The 12,107-nt window shown below is 37.4% G+C and overlaps 1 protein-coding gene across 1 annotated transcript in view; it reads left to right on the forward strand.

The window, feature by feature from the left end:
* The window catches only part of tspan15 (tetraspanin 15), a 28,242-nt gene extending 16,656 nt beyond the window's left edge, over positions 1 to 11,586 (forward strand). The window contains exons 5-8 of the mRNA XM_018666986.2: positions 3,438 to 3,554; positions 6,417 to 6,467; positions 7,032 to 7,148; positions 9,178 to 11,586. Coding sequence (XP_018522502.1) covers positions 3,438 to 3,554; positions 6,417 to 6,467; positions 7,032 to 7,148; positions 9,178 to 9,345 — 453 coding nt within the window. The 3' untranslated portion in view covers positions 9,346 to 11,586. The remainder of the gene's footprint in view (positions 1 to 3,437; positions 3,555 to 6,416; positions 6,468 to 7,031; positions 7,149 to 9,177) is intronic.
* The last annotated feature ends 521 nt before the right edge of the window (positions 11,587 to 12,107 follow it).

Consider the following 12,107-nt stretch of genomic DNA (forward strand, 5'->3'; position numbering starts at 1 on the left):
ACCCCTTTGTTTTCTGGTGGTTTATTATCCCTTTGCCTCCTTTTCCGCGGTCGCTCTAATTGCTGTGGGATACACAGGACAGAAAGGTGACATTTGGCAGGATGATGGATAATGGTTTGTTAGTACTCCCCAGAAAATACAACCTCACTTGGCCTGACAAGAGTGCAATTAAAGGTACATGTGCAGGCGTCAGAGCCATGTTTAAACTGAGGCGACTACAGACAGAAACACACTGTATGCTTAAGAATCCAAAGCCTGATAGTACATTTCCAGTATATGACCTGGAATCAGGTTACATCAAATAGTGGTAATGTAACATGATAAAGAAATAATAATTTTTAGTTCACAGAGGTTGAAACTATAGCCATAAAAAATATTGAAATTTTACGAAACTCAGTCTTGCAATGTCACATTTCATGCAAATCAATTGATGTTAGTCTGATTTTGAATGGTGAAGCAGCTGCAGCAAAGTTAATACATTTCACAGCTGACAAGTTTGTGCATGTGAAGCACTGTTTATACTGAAAACGGGTTCCTGATTATGGGACTAAAGTCATCACTTTCATCATTGCTGCAATTTAGAAGGAATCAGTGCACACTAATATAAAGAACATCTTTCAAAAAATGGCCAAGTTTTTGTTACGATGGTGTACACCCTGTTTACTGATGTTGTAGTGGGAAATCCTCCAGAGTTATTCTTATACCTTATGGTGCCACTATAAACAATTTGTGGAAGGGGAGTGAATGAGCCTGCTAGTTTAAGCCTTAAAAAAACACATTTGAATTTGCTTATAATAATGCATGTCACAGTGTTACTGCATGAGTGCCATGTAATAATGAAGGCAGGGAGCACAGGTTGGTCTGACTTGTGTCTTGCAGCCCACACTTTGAGCATTCAGCTCAGTTGGCCAGTTGCCACCCAGTTACTCAGTCAGTCAGTCTGCCAGTGAACAGCAGGTCATCAATCAGTTAGGCAGTTGGCAACAAAATCAGTCACTCCTTCTGACTCTGAGGATTTTCTCCTGCTAATTGACATCTGAAGAACATTTGTGATCCAACAGTGAAAAAGAGGATTGAAAACCACAGGAAGAATAGAAAAAGAAAAAGAGGAAATGGTAAAGAAAGGTTAGTCTGGTTAGTGACACAAGCAGAACAGTCTGATTGAGACAGGGATAACAGTAGAGCAAAACACATGAAAAACTAGTCATTACTTTATGTCAACAAATTGTTGTGTAATCAGTCATCATTTTGAACTGCGGTGAGAGTCTCTTTATAGTCTGAGAGGATGGAGGGACCTCACTCATCTGTTTCATCTCAGTCTCATTGGTGTTGACAGGTGTTTTGAGAGATTGGAGCCTCAGGTCGGTCCCCTGAGGATGCTAAAACCCCTGAACTGCACTTGCCATCGATATTAATCTTCCTAGGAGAGGGATTTACTGCAGGACTGTTGGCTTGCATTGTACTACACAGCTGAACCTACTAAACTGGTAACTTAGTGAGAACTTGTAATTTTTTTTTTTTGGTTTATATACTCCTGTTGCAGACATAAATCACATCATAATTGTTTTGCCTTCCTGCGACCCTTGTTTGGGTCCTGACCCAGTGCTGGTGCTCTGGGATTTCGAGAAGAGGGACTAACTTCCTGGCACACTGGTATCGTGTTAGCATACTGATCACACTGCCTGGCAAAGATCAGCCACATTTTTATTCATTTATTCATCTTCTCTCTTTATCTCTTGTCTCATCCTCTCTTACTGTCTCCCCTGGTGTCTGACCCTCCATCCCATTTGTCTTTTTCTCTCGTTCTGCCTTTCTGACTCACTTTCTCCTTCCCAATAAAATATTTGTTTCAGTAAATGACTAGCTAGCAGTGTGTTTTTTTTTTTTTTTTGTTTGTTTTTTTTTTTTTTTGAGGGCTTATTCTCCGCGGCAGCTGTGCAGCCGCTATCTACCCAGTGAAAGTATAAATGAAAGAGAAATTACTGAATGGAGACGTTAGAGGGTTGTTGTAATTTGTTTTGAGTGCTATCATTTGAGGCAGTACATTTTTCTTTTTTTATTCAAATACCAAAAAGCATTTGGTCTCAGGTTGGTTGTCATATCTATTCTATTAACAAACGTTTCTCATATTTTGACTTGTCCAACAGGCAAAATTAATAATATTAATAACAACTATCTCCTATTAATGTCATGTGTTACACTTGTGCCTTACTACCATGAGAAGTCAAATGTCCAACACAATAAATGTTTTAGTTCAGTAATTCAGTTAAAATGGACATTATCATATTTGCTGGACAGCCTTCGAATGGTGTGACACAAACAATCAATCCTAATAATGAAGGTGTTTGAAGCAGCGTTTTAATTGTTACTTCAAAGCTCTCAGCCACCAGCAATAATCATTAGCTTTCTATAGATAGCTTATCAAACTTCATCCATTGTCACTGTTAAGTAATGATATTTTGTTTTCTTCAGGGTTTCTCAGTTATGGCTGAAATAGATGGCAATAAAAGATAATTGGCTGGTGTCACACCATTTTGTGCCTAAGAGCCAACAGCATGGAGGTTGGCAGTTATCAATTTGTTGCTTGGGGCTGCAAGTGTTATTGATTCAGGGAGACACACTTCAGTCTGTGAGGTTGCTGCTTTCAAATGCCGGCTTAATGTGAAGGATGCACCAGAGAGACCCTTTAATCGGAAAAGATGAAAGTTTGACTTTGGATTTTAGTGTTTTTCAAATCAGTAGACACATGGTACTTTGTGGTCCTAATCTAGACTTAAAAAATCAAAACAGTATTTATTTATGTACTTATTTGGTAACATGTTATTTTTTGTTATTTTGTCCATACCATATCCTTACCACACAACCATGGACTTGAAAACTGAGCATTATACAAAGATAGGGTTCATTGCAGTGTTGAATTGGATTATATTTTCAGGTGTTCACTGTTTTCTTTACTGTCTGCTTTAAGTGTGACTGTATTATAGTGACATAATAATATTTATAATGTATCATTTACAAATAGTCTATTATTGTCTAATATTATTGTTCAAATTAATGATTCAGAGATTTTTCACAGATTTTTTTTGTGTCATAATATTGATTTTAGTCATGATGCCCAGCCTTACCACTGCCTGTATACAGGGCTTTGCAAAGCAAGGGAGAGACAAACACACACTTATAAAAAAGCCTCATAATTACATGCAAATTATCGTTAATTATGGTTCATTTCATTGCAAAATGTTACTGGCATTGCAAGCACACAGCAGAAATAATGTTGTTTACAAAGTTTTTTATCTCTCCCCTCCCTCTCATTCCCATCCACTGGCTCTCTATCTCTCATTCACCTTATGCATCATCTTTATCTCTATTTTTTACTTTTTTCCTACCTCCAAATTCTGCACTTGTCTCTCCTTTGCTACTTTTCTCATCTCTGACAGTTTAAGTGTTGTGGAGGTAAAGAGTATGAAGACTGGGCAGTTAACATGTACCACAACTGTTCTGCACCCGGTCCATTGGCCTGCGGTGTCCCATATACCTGCTGCGTTACTACTAAGGTTAGTATCATCATCACTTTCACTGGTTGTATTATTGCAACATTAACTGATATAATGATGTTTCTGTTATATAGTTGCATGTTATCTATCTGTCAGTGCTACTGTTTTATTGCATTACATGCTAGTTTGTGGTAAATTATATGAATTTTTGTTGAAATACCTTATGGTCAGTATTTCTGTTCAGGTCCAAGACACAGCCATGAAAATGAGGTATAAACATCAGTGTCATCATGAGGTCAAAGCGCTAAATGTTTACAGGCACACATAATGTTCAGAGTGTTTTTCATGTTTGGATTTCACTAAACATTAAAGGAAGGTGCACCACCTTTATGCATTAAAATCAGATAGGGGAAAACAGTTGTTTAAAAGTTGTTTAAAGCTTCTTGTGGCTTCAGAGGGAGCAGCACAAAACTTGATAAAATGCCTCAAGGGATGTAACCTGAGACATTATGAGTTTGGGCTGAAATCTACAAGTTTGAAAATGAAAAAAAATCTGAGGGTGTGGAGGTAAAAAGAAGTGAAGCCTCTGTAGCTTGTCCCCTGTCTGTCCTTGAGGCTAGAGGACCAAGGCTGCCACTAGCATAGCATGCTTGAATCCTCAACAGAACTGTTGGTGGTCAAGTTGTATTGTGGGTAATGTAGGCACCAAGTTTTTAAAAGGAATGAAAAAGACGAGACCTGTGGTTCTGCTGCACTCATTTTTTAACTGTTCATCATATAAAATAAGTGTAACATGCAGTTTTCATGTGTGTTAAATGCTGCAACCATCAGAATTTCCTTTGGATAGAAATGTTCTTTCTAAATGAATGAATGTTGTTACAGTCCCTGCTAACTGTGCCTGTCAGTACCACCTAAAGCAAACATTTAATCATCCCTGGCTCTATTTATTTATTTCAGGTTTGTGAAGCCTTGAACACTCAGAGTTCAGTTTGTATGTCATTATAGTAATAAGTTGTAATAGTGTGGCGTTACATTTAAAATGCATCTCATCATCCTTATGATAGTGATTAAGCCTGTGCCATGCCAGACACAGTCACAGGCAATTTCTCCCACACAAAACATCACATGTGCTCCCTTTAATTTAAACACCTACACTCTCTCAGTTTCTAACAAGAGAACAAACAAAATTTTTTTTCAGGCAACAGTTTGATGAACAAGCTTAAACTCCCTTGTAGCTGAACTCATGAAAATGAAACCACCAGTCTTCCCATCCTGTATTCTCAATATTAAATTCAGTGGCCATAGCAATGCATTAAGATTTTCTTAATCCACAATTCTGCATTATTGTGAGTCAGTTGTGATAACAGGGTATATTAAGCGACAAAATTGTCAAGTATTTGTTTTCCTATTAACCAGCATCATGTGATGTCTGTCACTTTTCAATCGTTCTAATTTATTTTTCGCTCCCCTGTCTTAATATCCTATCTTCTCTATTGACATTGCTTTTCATTGCAGTAGTGGCTCACCTCTGTTAACTGTAGAGGAAACCTTGTTAAGCAGCCTAAATGCAGCCAGTGTAATATTATTACTGTGGTCAGGCCTGCTGTTACCACAATGTCAAGATTTAATTTTAACTCTCTGCGTGGTTTCTTGTCATTCACAGTGTATAAAGACAAAATTCCCATATCATAAGATATCAACAAATTCAATTTGGTATTGACACAGGGTAGGTGATGGATGAGGAAAAACTGATGAAGTGTCAGAGATGACACACATTAAGCAAGAGAAGCTCAGAAGTAGAAAGCATGTCTTGTTACACCTGATTGACAACTGTGAAGTATTTATAATACTTTTCTTCAGAAATAGCAAGCAGCAGTGCTGTTTTTTTGTTGAATCAGTTGTGTAATCATTTGGACAAAATGGTCATGTAAATTGGGCTTAACATTGCATATCATTTAGTTAATTTATGATGTCCATATGTAGTCTCACATTCATTATTGATGACCTAACAGTCAGTGAGTATTAACCTCAGTGACTGGTCAATGTCAGGCGACAGTCGCTGAAAAGTTCAGTTGCCTACTTTGTAGTCTTTACAGTTATGCTTGTAATTGCAAGCCTGCATGTTCACGTTAACATGATGCAGTAATTAACTCCACTTGACCGAGCATAGTGTTTCTTTTTAGACGTAACTGTACTCTGACTGTTGCGCTTACAGTAGTTTATTTTTCTCTTCAGTCATAAGGAATCATGATCTATAGAAGAGTGTATTGCAGCTTAGCAGAATCATTGGAAAATATAGTGACAGTGTGATATTGTGAGTTACCCTCACAGTCCTGTTTCTAATCATGCCATTTGCACCAAACTTGGTGGAGGGATTGAGGATGGGCCAGGGAAGAAACCATCAAATTTTGTTGCGACTCCGGTTAATGACGGTTTCACTTTCCTTGACGTTGCGAGATTGGGCATTTTTTTCGCCATTTGGTCCTTGGTGGAGGTGTGTGTTCTACTGAATGCCATCGTAGTTGAAACTTGTACAATAATTTAAGAAGGGTGATCACTCTTTCCCTTCTCTTCCTCCTGTGCCAGACAGCCATGAGAGATTGGCAGTTTATCTTATCTTATTTGAATATATGAATATATTTCAATATTTAAATATGGAAAAGCCTGGATCACATGCTCACACACGCACAGACACTTCTTACAGTCTCAAGCAGGTGAAGTGTGTGCCTCTGTGACAGTCTAGCTCTGGTTTTTGTACAGTTTCCACCTCTAAAGATAAATTATTGAAAGCGTGTCTTCTCCTGTCTGCTGTTGATTCATCTTGGTACTTGAAGCTGTTAACTGGCTATTGTCTGTCTCCCACTTACCTCTTATTTCGAACTCTTAACTTTATCTCTGTCTCTCTGCTTCTCTCCTCTCCAGCCTAAAGAAGTGGCCAACACCCTGTGTGGCTATAAGGTGCTGGACAAAGAGGTAAGACCACGAAGACTGACTCACATGACTGAATCAAGAAAAGACAGATGTCTCTTTATCCTCATTAACATGCAGCTCCTCTGTTTTTGCCTGCTAAAAGCCAGAGTTTAATAATTTAAACTGGCTGTTTCAAATACATTGGACAGTTACTGTGCATTTGTGTAGTGTTGTGAGTAGTGTGCTGTTTTCCTCACAGCAGGATGTTTCCCAGTAGTGACACAGTGACTGTAGTGTTTGTGGCTGGCATGTGCATTGTTCTGTAGTCACCATTACTGTCACAAAGCCCTTGAGCAAAGTACAACTCACAAATAAAGGTATCTTCGTCCCTAATTTAAGCAGAGGTAAAAACAGCAACAGTATTTTTAGTTATATTTCATGTATGGAAACTTACAGAAAGTAAAAACCAAATCTCAGAAATAACTTTATGTGGATGCATTATCCTTCATATCTGAGGTGCTGTTGGAGTTTTACAGGTAAAGTCGTTGATTGTTGTGTTTTCTCAGGTGCTGGCTGTAACTATTATGAAACTGTGAAAACTGACAATGGGTGTTTTGTATCTTATAGCGTTTGAAATTGATCGATATCATTCACATCAGAGGCTGCACTGATGCTTTCTTCATCTGGCTGATGGACAACTATAAGATTATGGCTGGATTGCTGTTAGGAATCCTACTGCCTCAGGTACACACACACACACACACATACACACACAAATTTAACTTTTGTCACACTATGCTTTGCAATATTTGGGATTCTCAGCACAGTTTGTTCCTCATATATAAAAGGAAAGGTGATCTGTTAATGTTTGGCTCAAACAAAACTTTATTATGTGATATAGGATTAAAAATGAAGTCCATTTATTCATTTATTGTTAACTGCGTGATGATTGCGGCATGTGTTAAATAAATCTCACTTATATTTTACAAGAACTTTTTGAAATACTCAAAGTATAGAGGTGTTGTGTCGTTTGTAGCTGTGACCTTCACAGAGAGACAGTATTTGCTAAAACTAAATGTGACCATTTTATCCCCAGTATGTTCGCAAACATCAGAAGCACTGTGAAATAAAACATTTATCCATATTCAACAGGTTGTTTAATGCATGCAACTCTGATGACTAAGCAGGAGAAAATGTAAATTGCGTTACCTCAGGTACATCTGACAGCTCCCTCCCTGCATCTGCAGTGAAAAAATAAGCAGTACAATTTTCACAAAATGCTTTGCATGCCGGTCCATTTCATTAAGGTTTCAGATAAAACAGACAAAAGTCTTGACGCATCAAACTGTTGGCAAAAACCATCTTATTTTGAAATGATAAATCTGAGTGTAAAATTTACATTTTAACTACAAGATTTTTTAAATTTCCTGAACTCTGTGTTTTTCTAGTTTTAAAAAAGACATTATCTAGATACTGTGACACCAAATCTACATACTGTATATGCACATTATGGGGTTACACTAAACATCTGCTATTTCTCTTCATATCAATTTTTTTTTTTTATCAGACCAGGTAGAGGATGTGGTTTTGACAAATCCAGATTTTTCATCACTTCACATCATTTCTTTCCTCTCACATCTCATTTTAACTCACATGATTAAAATCCTCACACACTCTCAGACATACACTGGCAGTTATGAGAGTATGTAGATGATGCTGGACTTTAATAAGCACGATGAATTTTACTAAGCAGAAGCTGTCAGTCATCCAGTCCACACACATGGTGCTTCTGTCCTGTTTCGTGTCTCCTTACACATCGACCTGCGGCTGAGAAAAAATTGATTTAGTCTGCCACCATGACGGACGTGTGTGTTCAGAGGTGCGAGAATATAATAGACCTCCCCTAACAGAAGTCTTTCACTGGATTGATCTGCTGACTGCAGTTTGTAAAAAAATAAAAACAGATTTAACTCTGGTGCAAGATGAACACCAAGTTTAGGTATCGTGTGTTTTCTGATTCACCTTTTAGTTAAAAGTATTGGATCTGTGGTAATTGTAGGTCTGAATAATAAAGGAAGCATAAAACAGTTTTTTCTCTCAGGATTTAAGCACATACATGCCACTAAATTATTTCCACAATTTCTGAGACATTCTCATCTTAATCTGTATTATTACATAATCAATCTTCTTCTATAAGCAGATGCAACTAATTAATGAATGAATTAACAAAGTCTTTTTGGCTTATGCACGATCAATGTCTGAGAAGTAACTTTACATACTGTGGTTTGAAGCACCTGTTCTCAATGTATAAACAAAATACAGGATTTTAATGAATGTGCAGATGCAGAGATATCATGTATTTGCTGTTTGTTAATGTTGGAGGACATCACCACACAGTTGTCCTGGTGGTAGTAACTGCACAAATGAATTACTATTATCTTGGGAAGTGCATCACATCATGCAAAGCTCCAGAGTGACAGGTGATTCAGCTGCGTCGTCGTCATCAGAAATTAGCGTCGCTGCAGATGACGGTTTAGAGGAAAGGGCGCCTTGTGTCTCTGAAATTGTGTTTCCTCTCTCTACGTATCTTTTCCTTGCATCATTTCCTCGCATCCCATGTGGGAAGGAATAAGACATGAGGGGGAGATGCAAGTGAGGAAAACAAAGAGACAAAGACAAATGAGAAGCGCACACAGTGACCTCCCTTGCTCTTTTCCAATACTTAGCTTCTCTCTGTCTCTCCCCCTCTCCCTCCCTCCCCTGTTCTTTCTAGTTCTTTGGTGTAATAGTGAGCTGGCTGTATATCACTCGTGTTGAGGATGCCATCAATGAGTTCGGTAATTACACAGACGGGCTACTGGGCTCATACCCACAGGAGAGAAGACAAGTGAGTCAGGGCCGCATGGCCAAATGGTTTAAGTGTATGCCAGAGATCGACTGATGGAGACAGAAGAAACTGAAACCGGTAAAAAGACTCCAACATTCATAGTTGGTCAAATCAGTCTACATTGTGGGAGCCTGCCTTTGAACTGTAGGTTTACTACAAGCTCACTCCACTGTGGAGAAAAAAATGTTTGGCTTTTTTTTTGTTTGTTTTGTTTTGTTGTTTTTTTTTTTCTTTTGGGAAGAAAGATTTTAATAAATAATTATTAATTACTGTGTTAATATACAATCAACTAATGCATGAGTGAGAAGTAAGGGCTCATACAAAGCTTTGAGCTGCACTGTGCCTCAGACAGTCTCAGGGATAAACAAAGCAACACAACCACTTTTACTTCAGGTGTTACAATATGATATGAATTGAGTCTGTTCAGTTAGATCACACAAACACAATCTACAGCACTGACTTATTTTTGTATCGCGTTTCTTGTTTTTTACTACCTTTTAAACTATTACTTGTCTACAGAACCACTGGTCCTATCATACAACCACAACTGTTGCCAAAACACCTGCATTGCACTGTAGGACACCATTTCCATCATATGAAAGCAGGACATGTTTGCCTCACTTGTATATAGAACTGGACATACTCTGAGGTTTGACACTAAAGATTGATAAGTTTAAATATAAGCCTATCGAATAAGACTGTACCCTGCATATACCTTTATGCCCATAAGTGCTCAGTGAACCTCCATGATGTGTCCAGGGCAAGAAATGTTGTTTGTATTGCTCTTTATAGACATTTTTGTAATTTCTTCATCAAAGCTTTGACTCCAGATTTGAACTGAACAATGAGAAAAATGCTGTGACTTTGCCATAACAAGGATATCTTGGATAGCAACCCTATTCCCTACAAGTTACATCGTACTACTAATTTGCAACAGCAAATACAGTGCATTCTTTGAGACAAGCAATTCTACCTGAATTAAAATAGTTCTGTAATTTTAGACACAGACAGTGTTAAATAAGACATTAAAAAAATAGACTAGAAATTAAAGCCAAGTTTATCGTCATTGAAATAGGCTAGCCAAGATCTAAAACAGATGAAATTGCCTTGGAACAGTATGGTTTAAAGTTTCACAGATACACACTTTGGCATGATATAAGTCAGTAATGTGAAGTTAGTCTGCTACTTAACTTTATTTGCTTTGATGTGAAGTTGAAGACTGAGACCAAAGACCTAATCTTCCTTGAAGCTGATTTTTATTTCACATCTCTCTGCCTTCATCTCCTTATGTTGCTGTACACTACTGCTTCTAAATGATTTGTTTAAACACTGTACTTACATCACTGCTAAAACATGTTTTCGAACATTTTAAGTTGTTTTTTTAAAGCTTTCAGCTGGTGTGTTTAGGGTAAATGTTATGTGTTGCCTGAGATTTTTTATTTATTTTTGTTACAGTTACCACCTGCTTCTTACAGTGAGGCTGCATTCACACAGTCAGATTTTCAGGTTTTATGACACATCTCTATTGCTGATGATAAACAGGAAACAAGTCAGACTCAACATACCAACTAAGACACATCACCTTCTAAACAGCTGTGAGAAGAAATGGCCTGAGTTTTATATTTTGTGTCGTAATTAATTTGGAAGTAAAGACTATATTTTTAAAACACACAGGTCACTTCATGTGTTAGCCTTATTGAGCCAGACATATCTAATGGTGATGAGTTAAGGACCATCTTGACTTTTAACAGCCTCACATTTAAATAAGATTATTAAGGGGACTGATTTAAAAAAACATGCATTGACCCAGCTTTGATAGAAATATAACTAGTTACATTTTATAGCCTGTTTTGTCTTATATTATATATATCTCTTATATTTTTCTGAATCTTAATCATACAGTATAATACCAAAGAAAGCCCATACTTGTTGCCTTTAATGTGTGCTGCATGTAAGATGTTCTAACTTTTCCAAAATGACAGAATATTTCCGTGACTGTGGTAATGATCTTTGTTTAACTATAATGACTACATTACACTCTTACAGCACCTACACATCACAGTTAAAGTGCCAGTTTGGACTCTTTAAAGGAATAAGATGATTCATGAATGTACAGTATATTCAAAGTGGAAGGGGAAAGTTCAGGTTCACTGGAACTGCATCATCTGTCTTTTATAGCAGCAGCATCAGTGCATTGAGTTGCACGAAACCACACTTATTAAAAGAAGTCTAATATGTTGTGAACACATTTTTCCTGGGTGAGGGTGTAAAATAAAATGATTTATTGCTGTTGAATGAGTTCTGTTGTTTATCTTTGCACTGACTATAGCACTGACAGAGACTGTAAAAGGGTATGTAGAGGTTGGGGTGGGGGTTAAATAATTGATGGCTGATATCACACTGTGTGTTTTTAAGGGCAGGCCTCACCCTGAGTCACAAGCAGAGTCTAAATTTTTCATGCAAAAGTATGCAAATGAAGTATGTGAAAGGTCTAACAATGAATACAATGTAGACAAAAAAACAGGAAAGACCCCGACAGAGGACGTTTTAACCTCACCTCTGCTAATATCTTTTAAACAAAGCAAATTAGCTGTGTGTGAATTTCAGTGAATGTGTTGCACACAGATTGCTACAGCACGTAATCTGGTAATCTGGTCAGGTGTAGGCTAGTCCCACTACAACTGTAGTTTAAAGCTTTTGTTTTTTTGAGTTTACAAATGTTATACTAACAAGTACAGTCCACACACATTGTATTTGTATGCAGATATAGAAGACAGAGAAACGTCCTACTCCTTATCATAAGATGAATTTAATGG

Source organism: Lates calcarifer, linkage group LG2, assembly GCF_001640805.2.
Source record: "Lates calcarifer isolate ASB-BC8 linkage group LG2, TLL_Latcal_v3, whole genome shotgun sequence".
Lineage (NCBI taxonomy): Eukaryota > Metazoa > Chordata > Actinopteri > Centropomidae > Lates > Lates calcarifer.